This window comes from Schistocerca cancellata, chromosome 1, assembly GCF_023864275.1.
Source record: "Schistocerca cancellata isolate TAMUIC-IGC-003103 chromosome 1, iqSchCanc2.1, whole genome shotgun sequence".
NCBI classification, from domain to species: Eukaryota; Metazoa; Arthropoda; class Insecta; order Orthoptera; family Acrididae; genus Schistocerca; species Schistocerca cancellata.
Window position 1 is genome coordinate 1,254,106,839 of NC_064626.1, and position 21,749 is coordinate 1,254,128,587.

Here is a 21,749-nt window from a genome sequence, read left to right on the forward strand (position 1 = left end):
GCATCCCTGGTATATAGAAGCAACTGAAAGGGTTGAAAACAAATAAGTAACTGTGTCTTGATGGAAGCTCAGTTCAGTTTTACACAGAGTACTCTGTGGCACTGGCCCCTTACTAGCTTGTATTTATCACAAATCTTTCACCCAGTGCACAGTCTCAAGTGACTGGAAAAAAGGGCAGGTGACTTTTGTATGTACGACAGATAAAAGAACAGACTTGCAAAATTACAGACCAATATCCTTAGCATTGGTTCTCTGCAGAATTCTTGAATGGATTCTCAGCTAAAATATAATAAATTTCCTTGAGATGAAAAAGCTTTGGCCATAAATCAGCATGTATTTGGAAAACTTCACCGCTCTGAAACTCAGTGTGCCCTTTTCTGACATGATATCCCAAGAACCATGGATCAACTTCAAAAGGTAGATTCTATGTTCCTAGATTTCTGAAAAGCAGTTGGCTCAAAGCCGCACTCCAGATTGTTAAAAAAAGTATGAACATACAGGGTTGTTGTTTTTGTGGTCTTCAGTTTTGAGACTGTTTTGATGCAGCTCTCCATGCTACTCTATCCTGTGCAAGCTTCTTCATCTCCCAATACTTACTGCAACCTACATACTTCTGAATCTGCTTAGTGTATTCATCTCTTGGTCTCCCTCTACGATTTTTACCCTCCACGCTGCCCTCCAATGCTAAGGGTAGGTTCTCAGATATATGAGTGGCTTGAAGATCTCTTACGAACAGAAAATGGTACATTGTACTCGATGGTGAGTGTTCATCAGAGACAAGGATAGCGTCAGGAGTTCCCTACGGGAGTGTCAAAGGACTGCTATTTTCTCTATATACATAAATGATCTGAGGGGTAGGAGCAGGTGTCATCATTGAGTGACTGTAGGAGGATAAAAGATGACGTAGACAAAATCTCTTGCTGCTGTGATGAATGGCAGCTAGCTTTAAATGGTGAAAAATGTAACGTAATGCAGGCAAGTAGTAAAAAACAATCCCATAATGTTCAAGTGCAGTATTAGTAAAGTTTCATTTGACACAGTCACAATGATTAAATATCTAGGTGTAATGTTGCAAAGCGATATGAAATAGAACAAGCATTTAAGGACTGTTGCAGGGAATGTGAATGGTTGATTAGATTAGATTAGATTAATACTAGTTCCATGGATCATGAATACGATATTTCGTAATGATGTGGAATGAGTCGAATTTTCCAATACATGACATAATTAGGTTAATTTAACAACATACTTAAGTTAATATAACAACTTTATTTTTTTGTGTGTTTTTTTATTTTTATTTATTTTTTTTTATTTTTTTTTTAATTTTTTTAATAATTTTTTTCTTAATTTATATCTAAAAATTCCTCTATGGAGTAGAAGGAGTTGTCATTCAGAAATTCTTTTAATTTCTTCTTAAATACTTGTTGGTTATCTGTCAGACTTTTGATACTATTTGGTAAGTGACCAAAGACTTTAGTGCCAGTATAATTCACCCCTTTCTGTGCCAAAGTTAGATTTAATCTTGAATAGTGAAGATCGTCCTTTCTCCTAGTATTGTAGTTATGCACACTGCTATTACTTTTGAATTGGGTTTGGTTGTTGATAACAAATTTCATAAGAGAGTATATATACTGAGAAGCTACTGTGAATATCCCTAGATCCTTAAATAAATGTCTGCAGGATGATCTAGGGTGGACTCCAGCTATTATTCTGATTACACGCTTTTGTGCAATAAATACTTTATTCCTCAGTGATGAATTACCCCAAAATATGATGCCATATGAAAGCAATGAGTGAAAATAGGCGTAGTAAGCTAATTTACTAAGATGTTTATCACCAAAATTTGCAATGACCCTTATTGCATAAGTAGCTGAACTCAAACGTTTCAGCAGATCATCAATGTGTTTCTTCCAATTTAATCTCTCATCAATGGACATACCTAAAAATTTGGAATATTCTACCTTAGCTATATGCTTCTGATTAAGGTCTATATTTATTAATGGCGTCATACCATTCACTGTACGGAACTGTATGTACTGTGTCTTATCAAAATTCAGTGAGAGTCCGTTTACAAGGAACCACTTAGTAATTTTCTGAAAGACAGTATTGACAATTTCATCAGATAATTCTTGTTTCTCAGGTGTGATTACTATACTTGTATCATCAGCAAAGAGAACTAACTTTGCCTCTTCATGAATATAGAATGGCAAGTCATTAATATATAATAAGAACAACAAAGGACCCAAGACTGACCCTTGTGGAACCCCATTCATGATAGTTCCCCAGTTTGAGGAATGTGCTGATCTTTGCATGTTACGAGAACTACTTATTTCAACTTTCTGCACTCTTCCAGTTAGGTACGAATTAAACCATTTGTGCACTGTCCCACTCATGCCACAATACTTGAGCTTGTCTAGCAGAATTTCATGATTTACACAATCAAAAGCCTTTGAGAGATCACAAAAAATCCCAATGGGTGGTTTTCGGTTATTCAGATCATTCAAAATTTGACTGGTGAAAGCATATATGGCATTTTCTGTTGAAAAACCTTTCTGGAAACCAAACTGACATTTTGTTAGTACTTCATTTTTACAGATATGTGAAGCTACTCTTGAATACATTACTTTCTCAAAAATTTTGGATAAAGCTGTTAGAAGGGAGATTGGGCGGTAATTGTTGACATCAGATCTATCCCCCTTTTTATGCAAAGGTATAACAATAGCATATTTCAGTCTATCAGGGAAAAGGCCCTGTTCCAGAGAGCTATTACACAGGTGGCTGAGAATCTTACTTATCTGTTGAGAACAAGCTTTTAGTATTTTGCTGGAAATGCCATCAATTCCATGTGAGTTTTTGCTTTTAAGCAAGTTTATTATTTTCTTAATTTCAGAGGGAGAAGTGGGTGAGATTTCAATTGTATCAAATTGCATAGGTATGGCCTCTTCCATTAACAGCCTAGCATCTTCTAATGAACACCTGGATCCTACTATATCCACAACATTTAGAAAATGATTATTAAAAATATTTTCAACTTCTGACTTTTTGTTCGTAAAGCTTTCATTCAATTTGATGTAATACTGTCTTCCTCTGCTCTTGGTTGACCTGTTTCTCTTTTAATAATATTCCAAATTGTTTTATTTTTATTATCAGAGTTGCTGATTTCAGACATGATACACATACTCCTGGATTTTTTAATAACTTTTCTTAATATAACACAGTAGTTTTTATAATTTTTGATAGTTTCTGGGTCACTACTCTTTCTTGCTGTCAGATACATTTCCCTTTTCCGGTTACAAGATATTTTTATACCCTTAGTAAGCCATGGTTTGTTACAAGGTTTCTTACGAGTATATTTAACTATTTTCTTGGGGAAGCAGTTTTCAAATGCATTTACAAAAATGTCATGAAATAAATTATATTTTAAATTGGCATCAGGTTCACGGTACACCTCATCCCAGTCTAACTGCTGTAGGCTTTCCCTGAAATTTGCAATTGTTAAATCGTTGACTGAACGTACTACTTTGGAGAACTGTTTAGTATTGCTGAATGGAGCTATGTCATATATTGTAACTAGCTGTGCACCATGATCAGAAAGACCATTCTCAACAGGCTGAGCATTTATCTGGTTAAACTTATCTTGGTCCACAAAGAAGTTATCTATCAGTGAGCTGCTATACTTTACCACCCGAGTAGGAAAATCAATAACGGGTGTCAAATTGAAAGAACCGAGTAATACTTCAAGGTCATTTTTCCTATTACCCTCTTTCAGAGAATCTACATTGAAGTCCCCACAAATAATAATTTGCTTCCCCCTGTCTGACAGATAGCACAACAAGGAGTCCAAATTTTTCAGAAATAGATGAAAATTTCCTGATGGGGACCTATATACAGTTACAATTATAAATGTGCCTTTATTTAATTTAAGCTCACAGGCACATGCTTCTATATGTTTCTCTACACAAAACTTTTTTGTTTCTATACTTTTTGCACAATGATAACTTTTGACATATATGGCAACTCCTCCTTTCTCCATATTTTCTCTCATTACATGTGCAGAGAGCTTATAACCACTTACATTTACCTTACCCATATCAGTAACAATGTGATGCTCAGACAGGCATAGTATATCTATTTCATTCTCAGCTTCTAAATCTTCTAAACAAACCAGAAGCTCATCTACTTTATTCTTTAAACTCCCAATATTTTGATGAAATATACTTACATTATTTTTAATTACACTTTTATGAGAACCTTTCCTTATTCTAACATTTGCAGTACTCTCCTGTCTGAGTTTCTCATTGTGCTTAGGCCTAGTTCCTATACCAGTGGTCACATGGTGTTCAGAGAGGCAGATTATGTCAACTGGGTTGGGTGACTTTAATTCATCAATGCAATTACCTAGGACTGAGATACAACTTGGTGGAGATAAAATTTCTGGTGATTGGTGAAAATTTATAATTGGTAGCTGTGATTGGTGATCTAATGTGCTAGAATTGTGCTGTTTAATTTCTTTCCTAAACTGAAGATTTGTTTCAATCCTGACCTCTCGTAGAACTTGACATCTTTCTGTCTTACCTATCCTAAAAAAGATGCTGCTCCAACACCTGTAACCACTGGTATTTTACCATTCATGGCAGTGCCTCCCCCCCTTAAATTTCCTGCTATTACCCCAGCCAGTTTCCCCTTCCCTTTCCTGTTGAGATGTAGGCCGTGCCTGGTATAGTCCCACCTACTGAGATAATCAACAGGAACCACACCAATATGAGCCCCCGCACCTGACCCAAGCAGCCGTTCCAACTCCAAATTAACTCTCCCAACAGAAGAGTCCAAATGAGGCCGGTCATGGCGTCTCAGGACAGATACAAACTCAACATTGGTGTGTCTCGATGCCGACGCAATCTTTACCAGGTCACACTCTATACTGTACCCAGGATCTCTGTCGATGCTGTTCCCTGGCCCTCCCACAATAACCACGGTGTCTTCCCTGGTAAATCCTTTACAGAGTGAACCTAAATCCTCTGTCACCTGATCCAGACTAGCACTTGGTTTGAAAAAATTTGTGACCTGGTATTCTGGTCCTAATTCCTCCTGCAGAAGTTGGCCTACACCTCTGGCATGAGAACTGCCTAACAACAAAACTTTCTTCCTTTTCGATGACTTTCCTACATTCTTTTTCAATTTCCTATTGAAAGTTTGTTGTGTCCTGTCTACACCTACCTCTGCTTGAGGCTCATCAGTTTCTAACTGAAGCAACAGGTCAAACTTATTTTTGACATTCACCACAAAACTGTCAGACTTAGTTCTAGGCCTGTTCCTTCTGCTACCTGTTGCCACTTCCCACCTCTCTTTGACCTTCTCCCTCCTTAACCTGTCCAGATCTTCCCTAGCCTGATCTAGCTCAGCCTGAAGGGCAGCAATTTTCCCCTCCTGTTCCACTATCTTCCTATCTCTGCTGCAAATCCTACATAACCACTCATGAGCCTGATCCACTTTCCCAACACCCACGCCACTGCAGTCCCCCCAGTGAAAAAAACTACTGCATCCATCACACCAAACCCCGGAACTAACAATTCTACGGCAAGTCAGGCACTTCTCACTCATGGCAAAAATAATACTTTAGCTAGAATAAATCAATTAAATTACCGAAAATCAAAAAAGACGTTACAAGAATTAAGCCTATTCACAAATGTGTATAAGCAAGTTTCTGATTTAAAATTCCGCTGTTTTTCTGAGATCTGTATTAAAACAACGAAGGTATACGCTATTTATTATATATTTCACTCGATGGAATGAAAAAAAGGACACTTAAACGAGATACTTTAATTTTGATCCTCGAAAAACGTTACGAGAATTAGGCCTATAAACAAATGTATATAGGCAAGTTTCTGATATAAAATTACGCTGTTTTTCTGAAATCTGTATTAAAACAATGAAGTTATACGCTATTTACGGTAGTTTACTTATTTGTTACCGAGAAACTAGTTAAATTACCGTGAAACAAGAAACAAACACGTTTACAAAATTTATGCCTAAGCGCGACTTCGCGAAGTTACGATCTTTTCGTGTTTTCTGAAAAAATACGCAAAGAAAAGTCAAACCTTTAACGGCAAGACTAAACGATACACTAATGCACGTATTTAATTTGTTGTCGGCGTTAAACTAAATTATATTCCTGTCTAAATCACTTAACTTTCTGGAAATGGTTTCTGGCGTCACTTACTCGGCGGCCATCTTAGGTTATTGGGAAAATTTTAGGTAAGTGTGGGTCACCTGCAAAAGGAGAGCACTAGTGTGAGGAGAACACTAGTGTGAACCATTCTTGAGTGTATGGAATTAAAGGAAGACATTGAAGCAATTCAGAGATGTTATGCTAGATTTCTTATCATCAGATTTGATTAACATGCAAGTATTATGGTGATTCTCTGGGAACTTAGATGAGAATCTCTGGAAGGAATGCAACACTTTTTGAGGAATACTGTTGAGAAAATTTATAGAATTGACATTTGATGCTGATTGCATAAGAGCTCATATGGAGGCACCCTTTTTGTGAATGGAGCATGAAATGAAATGGCTAGTAGTGGTACAAGTAACCTCCACCATGCACCATATGGTGCCTTGCAGAGTGTGCATGTAGATGTAGATGTAGAGGATTCTTATCTGACAAGAAGGCATACATGCCATATATCGAGGAACTTTTCTGCTATTTATGATAAATTTAGATGCATTATTATTGCATTTCATGTCAGACAAAAACAAATAGTTAGTAATTTACAGAGATTTCAGTATGTATTTATTAAAAGATACAGGAAAATGAAGTAGAATAATTATTTATGCGATTCAACATAATATCAGTAGTTAATTTGCAACTTGTGTGCAGGAAAATAGCTAGATCCTGATTGATAACATTTTTATAAACAATGTTCATGGTGAAACAATTAATGAGTACCAAATTGTTAGTGGACTAACTGAACATGATGCACAATTAATGAAAACAACGTAACATCTTATAGCTCTGAGATGTGTTCATACAAAGCAGAGAGGAGTATTAATCAGAACAGGGTATAACATTTTAAAAATAAGCTAAAGTAGGTGTCTATAGAAACAGATGTCCGCCTGCTTAGCTGAGTGGTAAAGTGTTTGCCTACCAGGCAGTGGCCCCGGGTTCAATTCCCAGCTGAGTTGGAGATTTTCTCCATTCGTGGAATGGGTGTTGTGTTGTCCTCATCATCATTTCATCATCATCATCATCAATGCAGAAGTCGCCCAGTGTAGCATCGACAGAGATAAGACTTGCACCCGGCAACCGAACTTCCCTGGATGGGGCCTCCCAGCCAAAATGCCACAGCATCATTTCATTTTTTTTATAGACACAGATGCTAAAATGAATTTCAATACATTTCATAGTAAATTTGTGTCAATATTTAAAAGTAGCTTTCCTAAAAAGTTATCCAGAAAGTCCATTTAAAAAAAAACGTAAGCTATGGATAACTAAAAAGATTAGAATCTCATTTAAGAAGGGAGACATAAAAAATTCTTGAATAAATCGAGATCTGACATTACTTGTATTACAAAAAAATACTGTAATATTTTCAGGAAAGTTATTAAAATGTCTAGAAATATGCATGCCATGACAGAAATTAATAATGCAGATAATAAAATTAAAACTATATGGAATACTGTGAAACAGGAGACAGGGCAACCAAAATGTTGTGATTGATAATTTACAAGTTGCAGTTTTTTACAACCATTTTTAAACACAGCAGCTAAAATGGGATTAAATGGCTCAGTTGAAAAACAAGACAATACATTAAAACTGTCACTCCACAAAACTTTAAGCATCTTGAAGTAGGGGTAATACCCTTCACTTAAATTAATAGAATAATAAAAAAATTCTAAAAGAAAGTTGTCCTTGAAGGGAGAGAAAATTTTAATGACTAGAGAGAAACCACAAAGGGAGTCCCACAATGTTCAATTTAGGGTCCACTCCTATTCCTTATGTATGTGAATGGCCTTCCACTTAACATTTATCAAGCAGAAGTGGAACTTTTTGCAGATGATACTAGTGTCACAGTAAATATCTTCAGAGAGAAAATAGCAGAAGAAATTGTTAATAATGTTTTCAAAGAATTATTAAGTGGTTCTGTTAATGGAATCTACATTCAGTTCTATACAACAAACAGAGTCATAACAGTAACTGATGTAGCAAATGAATGGGAGCCAGTAAACATGATAGACTGCTCCTTTGTGTTTGTTTGTGTGTGTGTGTGTGTGTGTTGTGTGTGTGTGTGTGTGTGTGTGTGTGTGTACATATTAATGAAAACTTGAACTGGAAGTATTGGACCACCAAGCTGCTCAAATAATTAAGTTAGCTGCTTTATCTCTTCGTATAACTGCTAGTCTCAGAAAAAAATCAACCTGCCAGTGTTAATTGCACATTCCACTCAATAATGTCTTGTGGAATAATTTTCTGGGGTAGCTCATCAGTTAGAAAGAAAGTATTGATTTAAAAAAAAAAATGTATAGTGAGAATAATATGTGGTGTTCATCCTTGGTCATTGTACCTCTTTAAGGAGTTAGGAATTGTAGATGCAACATCACAGTACATATATTCGGCAATGAAATTTAACAACAACAATAATCGAGATTTGAAAATATAATGTAATTGGACAGATAAAAAAAAAACTACTCACCAAGCAGCAGCAGGAGAACACACATCATGTTCTCCTGATGCTGCTTGATGAGTAGATTTTTTATCTATCCAACTATGGTAATGAAATTTGTCATAAATAATCCACCACAATTCAAGAAGAGTAGTGATGTCAATACCTACAACACTAGAGGGAAAAATGTCCCTTATTACCCATTACTATTGGTGGCTCCGAAAGAAATTCAATATGCAGCAACAAAAATTTTTGATCATTGCCTAATAATCTAAAATGTCTCACAGGTTTCAAAGTACATTTTAAATCTAACCTACAATCATTTCTCATAGACAATTCCTTCTTTTCCATTGGCAAATTTTTGTTCAAATACTGCTAGCCTGAATAAAAAATTGAAAAAAATGTTGTTTAGTGTAGTTACACGATTAGGACTAAAAATAATGTGGGCATTAATGTTAACATTAATCATGTATATGTATCTGTAAACTGACTCATTCCATGTCTTTTCAATAAAAGAATCCTTCAGATGCTCTATGTATCTGACTAAGTTATTAACTTTGTTACATGCATCACCACAAAAAAATATTTTTCCCGGCTTGTACGTGACAGAAGGAAAGCTGATTTGACTCCAATGCTTAACAGAAATCTATAATGTTTTCTCATGTTCATTTTGCCTTTCTTAGTCTAAAGGAGCAGGAATTTGTGAAATGTATATAAACACATTATATTACAGATTCATAGTCAAGACAAGTCAAGTATGAAATACATCACTGCTGAAAGGTATATAGGACTCCACAGCCAAACTGACAAGGCTATGAGAACAACAAGTCCCACAATGGTTCCAACTGCAGTTATATCAAAAAGCAATAATCTGTCAGCTAAGGGTGATGCCGAACCCAACAACACGCGTAGATGAGGAAACAGTGGTTCTATCTTTAACACAGATGGTAAATAAAGTAATTAGCTCAAGTTTTTCTTCTATGGGGTGGATACTGTTCTGAGAAGTACAAAATGCAATACAACACCTAAGTGCCGGGCAAAGTGACATTCAGTAGAACAGTTGAAAGTCAGATAAGGGATATTGAATTGAATTGAATTGAATGGAATTGAATTTTATTTGATCCTGTAAGATTACATTGTGTACAGTAAATGTACGTATAATATAGGACATGTCAAAGTATTAACATTCATTATCACTTATTTTTCTACACCTTTAGCTTACATTTTTACATCATTGATAATGAATAAAAATATATACAAATTTAATGGCATAAGTATTCTGCAACACTGTAAAACTCTTTTTCAATGAGATAGTCTTTAAGTTTCTTTGGAAAGTCATTGTGAAGTACAGTATCTTGCAGGTTTTTAGGCAGACTTCTTACTAGTCTGATACCAGAGTACTGGGGTCTTTTTTCTAGCATTGCCAGTCGGTGGGGTATGCTCCGTACTTCATTCTTCCTTCTTGTATTGTGGGTGTGTACACTAGCATTTGTAATCCAGTCCTCATTACCTTTTGTGATGTACATTATTGTTTTGTATATATACAATGATGAAAAAGTTAAGATACCTAAATTCTTGAAACAGTTTCTGCATGTTTCAGAGGTCTTTCTTCCTAAAATGGTCCTAATTGATTTTTTTTTTTTAATGTGAACACTCGTTTTGTCTCTTGTTTGTTTGAGTTTCCCCACACAGTCACTCCATACTGTAAGTATGGTTCGAAAAGTCCATGATACACTGTACACAGAACCATACGTTGATGAAATAGAACTCCAATTTCACCAGGCTTGGCACCTTGTAAACATTCAGGTTTGTAATAAACATGTCAGGAAAGTGTCAGATCACAAATAATCGTCCAAGCTGGTCAGATAGACTACAGTTGTTTCAGAGCCCATGCAAGTTTTTAGTTTATTTTGCTGTTCATCCTGTTTATAGCAAGACCCAACAGAAACAAAAGACAGTTTGAAATGAAGATGCATTTAATTTTCATACCAGCAATGCAAAGCCTGAAAGCAAGTGTAAAAAGTTGTTATTTACATACAGAATATAAGGTCAGAGATTTCTTCCATTAGCCAACAGTATCCATTAACTGTATGTACAATGACATCATGAACACCTTGACCAAAAAAAACCACTGTTTCAATGCCTGTGGGATAGGTTGATTAAAATTTTCAGTACTGGTATAGACAAAGCATTCCTACATGTGAAGAATGATGTTATAACTTAATGGAATATGTGTCTAACATTACTTGAACTTTTCGGTTGGAGATTACAACACAATATACCCAGAGGATATGCATGTGTAACTTACAGCCATCTTTCATACTTTAACAATGCCCAAATCATAGCAACCAATCAGTCAGATAGCTGGCTGCAGTGCAAAGACTACAGAACATATCTGATGGTGCGAGTCGTAAGTTCTTGAGCCGACGAATAAAGTCTTGAGAGTTACGGATATGCTGCTCACACTTTCCCACTAAAGGGCTCAGGTGCACTGCCAGATGTTTTGGAAAATTATACGTTGGTGCCCCAATATTACTCACAATATGCTGCAGTGGCACATTATCCTTTTGAATTTTGGGCAATCCGTATAGCCTGGGAGGTACAGGCGCCTGTGTACATAGTCTCTCAGCAACCGCATCAGAGATCATGCTGTTTTTGAGGAGCTCTAAACTTTTTCGCTGAATTTTGGCTGTGGGATCCTTATTTAGTGTGCAATACGCAGAGTCGTCCAAAAGCTGGTGCATCTTGCTCAGATACATTGACGTGGAGAGGATAACAGTTGCATTTCCCTTATCCACCGGTAAAATCACAATATCAGGATCTTCTTGTAGGGATCAAACCACTGACCTCTCTGCAGCTGTTTTATTGTTCTTGGGCACTTGAGCCCGTGTCAGAGCACGGCAAGTCTCCCGCCGGATCTCCTCGGCAGATTCTCTGGGAAGTTTTAGGATGCCTTGTTCGATGGAGCTAATGATGTCCAGAACAGGTGGTGTCCTCGGAGTGGGTGCATAGTTCAATCCTTTCTCCAAGACCGATACCGCCGCGTCAGGCAAAGGTTTGTCCGCTAGATTGTATACAGTTCGTCTACGAACTTCGTTGTTCTCTTCTTGTGGTAAACGGTCTCTGAAGCGATGAAACTTATCAATTTGACGTGCTGCGTCTTGTTGTCGTTTCCAGTCTGAGAACAACTTATGACTCGCACCATCGCATATACTCGTACGTTTTGATGTAGTCTCACTTTTTACTCGAGTACCATTGCAGGAATAGTTGTTGCTCATTAGCGAGAAGCTGGATGGGGAACTTTTAGACTTATTCCAACATGTGCTCACCTCAACGTACTTTTTTTTTTATGGACAATACTTTGAACAGACTGACGGCGTCGCAATGGATAGTCCCTTGTCACCCATTGTGGCTAATCTTTTCATGGAAGACTTCGACGAGAGAGCACTCCAGATGTCGGATTTCAAACCTACGTCTTTTCGGCGATATGTGGACGACACCTTTGTTATCTGGCCTCATGTCATTGCATCGCTGAATGTTTTTCTTGAGCATCTTAACTCGCTTCATCGCAATGTTAAGTTCACTATGGTGATGAAGAAAAACGGAGAACTTCCATTCCTGGACGTGTTGGTACGGAGAAAAGAAGATGGCACATTAGGTCATGCAGTGTACCGTAAAACAACGCACACAGACTTATACTTACAGGCCACCAGCTGTCACCATCCTTCGCAACAAAACGGCCTACTGAGGACGTTGGTTCACAGAGCATGAGCCATATCAGACTCAGACAGCTTATCCAATGAGCTATTCCATCTGTGTACCACTTTCCAACAAAATGGATACTCCGAACGGGAGATTCGTCGTGCCTTACAACCGAAGCGGGTTACCCACTGTGAGGAAGTGGAAGAAGGCAAAGAACAAAGGGGAATAGTCATCTTGCCATACATCGGCGGTGTCTCTTCGAAAATAGGTAGATTATTGAAGAGGCATAAAGTTAAATGTGTCTTTCGTCCACCGGCAAAACTCAGAGCTCTCTTGGGCTCATCGAAGGGCAGCCTTGGCCTAAGAAGACCGGGTGTCTACGAGATTCCTTGTAGCTGCGGCATGTCGTACATCGGACAAGCTTGTCACACTGTAGAAGAGAGATGTACTGAACACCGAAGTTACACTCGTCTGGAGCAACCAGAAAAGTCTGCAGTGGCCGAGCATTGTCTCAGTACAGGCCATTCTATGAATTATCAACATAACAAAATTCTTGCATCGACGAGTTCGTATTGGAACAGTGTTATTAAGGAAGCAGTGGAAATATGTAGCTCGACGAATCTTGTAAACAGAGACACGGGCTTTCAGCTTAGTACAGCTTGGGATCCAGCACTGGCCATATTGAAGTCGCTTCGAGCAGAGAGGGGTAATATTGGTCATAAGATGGATGACGATTCGGCAGCAACATAAATATTCTGTTGACAACAGGAGGATAATCAAGGCGCCTACGTGGACGCGCAATTTTGCTTGCAGTTTCTGACAGAGGTCGCTGGGGTGGCTGATGGCAGCGCAGAGTAACAGCGGCAGCCTCCGCGCTTGCGGCTTCTGACAGAGGTCGCTGGGGCGGCCGATGGCAGTGCAGAGCAGCGGCGGCAGCCTCCGCGCGTGCGCCGAAGTCTTTGGTTCTTCATCCTGTAGGTGGCGTTGCTTTCCTTCCAGCTATCGGTTGATATCTTCGCTATTGGCCATCAAATTTGGCACCTCCACACATGCACACTTCCTGCCTAAGACTGGCATAAATAGGGGGTTCTGGTCCTGCCTTAGCAGTGTGTTCGTTGCGCTGATGAAATATTGTGGAGTTTTCACTATGATATCCATCAGGAAAGCCTCAAGCAACACATCCGATACCTGTACGGGGAGGAGATGGTAAACGAAGTTAATAGTTTTGATAAACTACGGAATAAGAAGAGCAGACTGCTATGTGCTCTCACGTTTTTATTAAGATGCCAAGATCATAGAGTTATTCCGACGTTCGCTAAGGTGATGCACTTCATAACCTCTGCAGCCGCTAAAAGGATAAAAAATCGAGCAGGCCACGTACTGGTAAGAGAAAGGATTCATCATACTTGGCAAGAACTTGACTTCATATCCAGAGAGCTCTTGGCACTTCATTTGAAGATATCATCAAGACTGTCCGCAGATTCTTGGATGTGGGTTGACAGCGCTACTTGAGCGTTCTCAGACTGGAAAAGACAACAAGATGCAGCATGTCAAATTGATAAGTTTCATCGCTTCAGAGACCGTTTACCACAAGAAGAGAACAACGAAGTTCGTAGACGAACTGTATACAATCTAGTGGACAAACCTTTGCCTGACGCGGCGGTATCAGTCTTGGAGAAAGGATTGAACTTCGCACCCACTCCGAGGACACCACCTGTTCTGGACATCATTAGCTCCATCGAACAAGGCATCCTAAAACTTCCCAGAGAATCTGCCAAGGAGATCCGGCGGGAGACTTGCGGTGCTCTGACACGGGCTCAAGTGCCCAAGAACAATATAACAACTGCAGAGAGGTCAGTGGTTCGATCCCTACAAGAAGATCCTGATATTGTGATTTTACCAGTGGATAAGGGAAATGCGACTGTTATCCTCTCCACGTCAATGTATCTGAGCAAGATGCACCAGCTTTTGGATGAATCTGCATATCGCACACTAAATAAGGACCCCACAGCCAAAATTCAGTGAAAAACTTTGGAGCTCCTCAAAAACAGCACAATCTCCAATGTGGTTGCTAAGAGACTATGTACACAGCGCCCATGAGTAATATTGGGGCACCAACATATAATCTTGTGAAACATCTGGCAGCACACCTGAGCCCTTTAGTAGGAAAGTGTGAGCATCATATCTGTAACTCACAAGACTTTATTCGTCGGCTCAAGAACTTATGACTTGCACCATCAGATATGCTCTTCCTGCCTAAGACTGGCATAAATAGGTAGTTCTGGTCCTGCCATAGCAGTGTGTTCGTCGCACCTGATGATGTCGGCCAGTTGTGCTGATGAAATATTGTGGAGTTTTCACTATGACATCCGACGTCTCACCGGAGAACCATATATACTATATAGAAACTGCTTTCTAAAATCTGGATTAGTTCCTGTAGAATACCTCAGTAACATAATCAGCATAACTGCAATCACTCACTCAACCAAAAAATGCACTCTATCACTGACAGGTTTGCCTTCTTCAAAAACCAATGTAAAAGTGTGTTCTAAACCTCAGTGAAAAGTGCTTAGTATTGCTCCCTTGAGTGCACAACTTGAAAAAAGTCTGTCTCCATGACTCCAGTGATGTTCCACCACTGCCTGCTTTTCCATTGACTGGGCTGGCCGCGGTGGTCTAGCGGTTCTGGCGCTGCAGTCCGGAACCGCGGGACTGCTACGGTCGCAGGTTCGAATCCTGCCTTGGGCATGGGTGTGTGTGATGTCCTTAGGTTAGTTAGGTTTAAGTAGTTCTAAGTTCTAGGGGCTTATGACCTAAGATGTTGAGTCCCATAGTGCTCAGAGCCATTTGAACCATTTTTTCCATTGACTGAAGACCATCCCCACCAAAAAGACATTGTTATTAAGTTCTACCGACATGTTTTTATTCAATTTGCCCACAGCCTGGGCTAAACTAATACATTACAACAACATTTAAATAAAGAAATAATGTAAACATTTGGTCACACCCAGACCATGCTTAATAAATATAAATAAAGGTCTGTTCATAAATAAATAAGCCATAATTCTTGCAGAAGTATGCTCATGTTAAATGACAACAGATTTTCATTAAATTTGTTTAAACAATTACTTCGGCCTGTCTGATACAAGCATCTTTTGGCCCTGTTTTCAAAGGTGGTGTCAGTTAACATATGCAATCCATATCGTTTGTTAAAAATGCATGAAGCATTTAAAAGTTGGCAATTCAGAGGTTCATTTTCAAAATGTTTAGTCACTGTAAAATATTAACTTCTGTAATTTTAAAGATATGCGTGAAGGCGAGCCTCTAAGGGCTGCTGATACCTCCAGCCACAGCACTTTGGTGGCCCTGGGCTGTCTGCCAGCACTCAGACTCACAAGTTAATTCACCTCACCTTGTATCAAATCCAGGCAGGTGAATTACTTACCTACATACATGTAATGTTACAACTTTCATATGTGCCCATTTGCTTAGTGAAACTGGATGGGTCTCTCTTGATAGAAGACTCTTGGCAACATGATCTCCCTTTTGACATCTCTCTAGTTTACATCCTCTTTTTCATTTTTCTCTCAGTATTAGTGTGACTGTGTAAAAGATGTATAGCTTCTTCCTGATGAACATTCCATTTTTAGCCTTGATTATTAAAGTTATAGTCAATCAAAAGGTTAGTTTGAATACCATGATGCTACCCTAGGCACCTGTTGGGTGTGGCAAATCTTGCCTTCTTTCAACCTATGTACCATCTTACCACACCTTATGGGGAAGGAAGTGAGGGATGGCGCATAATGTGGAATATGAACTACTGTGCAATTCAGTTTCATCAGATACACTTAGTAGCATTACCATTAGTGAAATGCATGTTAAAGAAGGTGAAGAAAAATCTTGGCTCTGACTGAGTTAACATCTGATCTGTAGTCTGATGCTGATCCTCCGAACCAACAAGTGACTTTAGTGCTAAATTAACTGATTCTTATAATAATGGTAATGCAATAAATTATATTTTCCATTAACTGTACCTGATGCTACAACAACTTTATTACAAATACATGTGTTGATTCCTAATGTGTTTCAGTTCCTGGCCCACCAGCTGCCATGAAGGCCTTCTCATTAACATCTGATTCAATTCTGGTTTCTTGGCTGCCTCCAGAGAATCCTAATGGCATAATTACACAGTATACCATTTACTGCAATGGTAAACACCATCTTTCTAAGGTTAGTTTTGAAGTAAATTAGAATATTTTTAAAAAATTACTGGAATAACTGACTCAACTGGCACCAAAAATTTGATTACAGATGAGTTATTTTACAGTAAGCTTTTAACAAGAGAAATGACCTAGAAGGAACAACTACCATTTATACCACAAAAAAGAACTTGTATAAAATTAGGAGACATAACTGATAGGCTTCAGGAAAAATTTCGGTACTAGCATTTGCCGCATATAAAAGCACATACATTATGTTACCTTTTGAAGTGGGCATGGTAATTACAATCATAAATAATCACTTGCACTCCAGTCACTTACTATGAATACTTTTATTCTCAATACATGTAGCATAGAGTGCATACTACAGAGAACTGATCTGGCAAAGATACAGTTTTTCTTGCTGCGGTAGGGCAGAGATATTATTGGAAGGGAAGGGGAGGGGGGGGCGGGGTGTAGAGTCAGTGGCTCTACGTCCCCACAGAGCACACCCTCACACGTGCGGAGCATGGTGACTGGTTTACGTCGTGATGTGTTGTCCTGCTGCTGATGGCAAGGGCCAATATATCGTAGTCCGCCAGGTGCATGATCAGCTGTAAAGGGCGGCTGGCCCATGACATCAGTGGCAGTGCCAGTGGGTCAGTGGTGGTGAGGCTGTCGGTCCACTAGCAGCAAAGTCCAGGTTATCAGTTATTGTAATGAAGTGCTCCACGGCCAACACAAGCAGGTAGCCATCTGAAGAAAGAGTGGATTTCAAACCTGCTGTGTCAATCACAGGCGGAAGGGGTGTGGAGTGCTCTAATGACGTCGAGACTGTGCTGTAATCCAACTGTTTCTTGTCGAATTTGGCCATAATCATGAGCAGTGAGTCCTGCAGTGTCTTCTGGGAGGTAGTCTCACAGGTCTAGGCTGACTTTAAGTTGGTTTGAGGGACCTGGAGCTGGGGCCGGTGTGTCTGCTACTAAACTCCACGCCAGTTTCAGATGGTACAGTGACACTGTCATTGAAACTTCCTGGCAGATTAAAACTGTGTGCCCGACCGAGACTCAAACTCGGGACCTTTGCCTTTCGTGGGCAAGTGCTCTACCATCTGAGCTACCGAAGCACGACTCACGCCCGGTCTCACAGCCTTACTTCTGCCAGTATCTCGTCTCCTACCTTCCAAACTTTACAGAAGCTCTCCTGCGAGTGCACACTCCGCTGCAGAGTGAAAATCTCATTCTGGACACTGTCATTGTTTTCCAGCTTGCAAGATATCAAAAGTTTTTGGCCCTTGTTTTAACACCTGGAATGGCCCACTGTATGCATGGTGGAGGGAAGGTTTCATTGTGTCAGTCCTGAGTATGACATGTGTAAACAATTGGAGGTCCTTGTGCACAAAGGTGGTTGGTTTGACATGATAGGATGATGGTGGTTTGCAGACATGGCGGATATGTTCTCTGACACTTTTACTATGTCCGACAGATTGAAGTTGTCTGTGGTTTGTGATATGAATTCTGCTGAGAGGGTGGTCAGTTTCCTGTATAGCACCTCTGTCAGCGAGGCATCCCTATCTTCTTTGTACGCAGCTCAAAGGCCCAGCAGCACCCTTGGGAGGGCCTCCATCTTTTCCTGGTCATAGCATACAAGTGCTGTCTTGAGGGTGTGGTGGCATTGTTCCACAAGTTGATTGGATTGAGAATGGTAGGCCATCATGTGGAACCAGTGGCAACCGCAGAGGTGGCGGAGTTCAGAGAACAGGGCCGACTTGAACTGCCAGTCCTGGTCAGTGTCAGGGGCTCCGGGCAGCCAGAGCAAGCAATCCATAGTGTGATGAAACTTGGGCGATGGTATCAGCCAAGAAATCTGTCAGAGGTGTGGCCTCCACCCATCGAGTTGTCCTGCCTGTGGCTGACAAGATGTACTTGTATCCGTTTGAATCTGGGAGTGGCCCCACCACGTCTATATGGACATGTTTGGATTTCAATCTTGAAATTGTTGTTACCTCAGTTAATTATGGTATATAGACTTTCATTTGGGGGTTGCAGTGGTCTGCATAGTGCATCATTATGTAATAGCACATGTGAACAGGTGGATAAATCTGCAAAGACAAACATGCAGTGTCTGGTTTGTTCCTGAGGCTCCTCTGGATGAAACTGACATATGTGGGATCACAACTTGGTAGTAAAGTCTGATGGTGTGATGTTTTCATCTCTCAAATTGTGAATGAACTCTTCGGGCAGATGTAATGATTGGTTGTACACCAATTCTGTCCCTTGTGGCTTTGAAGCCATGCTTGAAAGCTGTTCACAATCCTAGTTTCTGTCCACTTGTCCATTGCATGACATAAAAAGTTAGATTTCAATTGTCGGTGCAGGCATTCCACAACACCGTTTGCTGTGGGATGATAAGTGATGGTCCATATTCATTTGACACCTAAAAATTAGGCAAAGGCCTTAAAGAAGTATGTCTCAAATGTACATTATTCTTAATGGTATGCCAAACTACACAATCTGTCCTCTGAAAAACGTTTTCGTCACAGTCTCCGCAGTGATGTCTGCCACTGGTACTGCTTCTGGTCATCTCAGGTATCTGTCTATGATTGTAAGGCAGTAAATGCAGCCTTCGGATCTTGATAGTGGGCCTACAATATCCATGTGGACATAATAAAATTGTTGGTTAGACATTATAAATGTAACCAGTGGTGCTTTGACATGTTGTGTGATTTTGTTGTTTTGACAGGTCACACATTGTCAGATATCGATTTTATAGTCGACTTTCATGCTGGACCAGATGGAACATTGTTTGACATGCTTCATGGTTCCTCAGTCTCCAGGATATGCTACATTGTGTGTTGAAGCGTTTGCCTGGGTTCAAAATTTCTGCAGAACAAATGGCTGTATTTGGCCTATGTGCATCCTTCAAAAGTTCATTCAATGGTGCTATTGTTGATGCATGATGTCACACAAACCACTGGTAGAAAGTTATTACAGAAAGACAGTCCACAACTGCTTCCACAATGCCAAAACTACAACTTCATTGAAAATATAACAAAGATGATGTGACTTACCAAATGAAAGTGCTGGCAGGTCGATAGACACACAAACAAACACAAACATACACACAAAATTCAAGCTTTCGCAACCAACGGTTGCTTCGTCAGGAAAGAGGGAAGGAGAGGGAAAGACGAAAGGATGTGGGTTTTAAGGGAGAGGGTAAGGAGTCATTCCAATCCCGGGAGCGGAAAGACTTACCTTAGGGGGAAAAAAGGACGGGTATACACTCGCACACACACACACACATATCCATCCACACATATACAGACACAAGCAGACATATTCAAAGGCAAAGAGTTTGGCCAGAGATGTCAGTCAAGGCAGAAGTGCAGAGGCAAAGATGATGTTAAATGACAGGTGAGGTATGAGTGGCGGCAACTTGAAATTAGCGGACATTGAGGCCTGGTGGATAACGGGAAGAGAGGATATATTGAAGGGCCAGTTCCCATCTCCGGAGTTCGGATAGGTTGGTGTTAGTGAGAAGTATCCAGATAACCCGCCAAGATGTGCTGGCCGTGCACCAAGGCATGTTTAGCCACAGGGTGATCCTCATTACCAACAATCACTGTTTGCCTGTGTCCATTCATGCGAATGGACAGTTTGTTGCTGGTCATTCCCACATAGAAGGCTTCACAGTGTAGGCAGGTCAGTTGGTAAATCACGTGGGTGCTTTCACACGTGGATCTGCCTTTGATTTTATACACCTTCCACGTTACAGGACTGGAGTAGGTGGTGGTGGGAGGGTGCATGGGACAGGTTTTACACCGGGGGAGGTTACAAGGGTAGGAGCCACAGGGTAGGGAAGGTGGTTTGGGGATTTCATAGGGATGAACTAAGAGGTTACGAAGGTTAGTTGGATGGCGGAAAGTCACTCTAGGAGGAGTGGGGAGGATTTCAAGAAGGATGGATCTCATTTCAGGGCAGGATTTGAGGAAGTCGTATCCCTGCTGGAGAGCCACATTCAGAGTCTGATCCAGTCCCGGAAAGTATCCTGTCACAAGTGGGGCACTTTTGTGGTTCTTCTGTGGGAGGTTCCGGGTTTGAGGGGGTGAGGAAGTGGCTCTGGTTATTTGCTTCTGTACCAGGTCGGGAGGGTAGTTGCGGGATGCGAAAGCTGTTACAGGACTGGAGTAGGTGGTGGTGGGAGGGTGCATGGGACAGGTTTTACACCGGGGGAGGTTACAAGGGTAGGAGCCACAGGGTAGGGAAGGTGGTTTGGGGATTTCATAGGGATGAACTAAGAGGTTACGAAGGTTAGTTGGATGGCGGAAAGTCACTCTAGGAGGAGTGGGGAGGATTTCAAGAAGGATGGATCTCATTTCAGGGCAGGATTTGAGGAAGTCGTATCCCTGCTGGAGAGCCACATTCAGAGTCTGATCCAGTCCCGGAAAGTATCCTGTCACAAGTGGGGCACTTTTGTGGTTCTTCTGTGGGAGGTTCCGGGTTTGAGGGGGTGAGGAAGTGGCTCTGGTTATTTGCTTCTGTACCAGGTCGGGAGGGTAGTTGCGGGATGCGAAAGCTGTTTTCAGATTGTTGGTGTAATAGTTCAGGGATTCCGGACTGGAGCAGATTCGTTTGTCACGAAGACCTAGGCTGTAGGGAAGGGACCGTTTGATATGGAATGGGTGGCAGCTGTCATAATGGAGGTACTGTTGCTTGTTGGTGGGTTTGATGTGGACGGACGTGTGAAGCTGGCCATTGGACAGGTGGAGGTCGACGTCAAGGAAAGTGGCATGGGATTTAGAGTAGGACCAGGTGAATCTGATGGAACCAAAGGAGTTGAGGTTGGAGAGGAAATTCTGGAGTTCTTCTTCACTGTGAGTCCAGATCATGAAAATGTCATCAATAAATCTGTACCAAACTTTGGGTTGGCAGGCCTGGGTAACCAAGAAGGCTTCCTCTAAGCGACCCATGAATAGGTTGGCATACGAGGGGGTCATCCTGGTACCCATGGCTGTTCCCTTTAATTGTTGGTATGTCTGGCCTTCAAAAGTGAAGAAGTTGTGTGTCAGGATGAAGCTGGCTAAGGTAATGAGGAAAGAGGTTTTAGGTAGGGTGGCAGGTGATCGGCATGAAAGGAAGTGCTCCATCGCAGCGAGGCCCTGGACATGCGGAATATTTGTGTATAAGGA

At 40.5% G+C, this 21,749-nt stretch overlaps 1 protein-coding gene across 1 annotated transcript in view; it reads left to right on the top strand.

The window, feature by feature from the left end:
• The window catches only part of LOC126143752 (Down syndrome cell adhesion molecule-like protein Dscam2), a 726,918-nt gene that overhangs the window by 584,732 nt on the left and 120,437 nt on the right, over positions 1 to 21,749 (top strand). Inside the window, exon 25 of the mRNA XM_049915449.1 lies at positions 16,453 to 16,592. Coding sequence (XP_049771406.1) covers positions 16,453 to 16,592 — 140 coding nt within the window. The remainder of the gene's footprint in view (positions 1 to 16,452; positions 16,593 to 21,749) is intronic.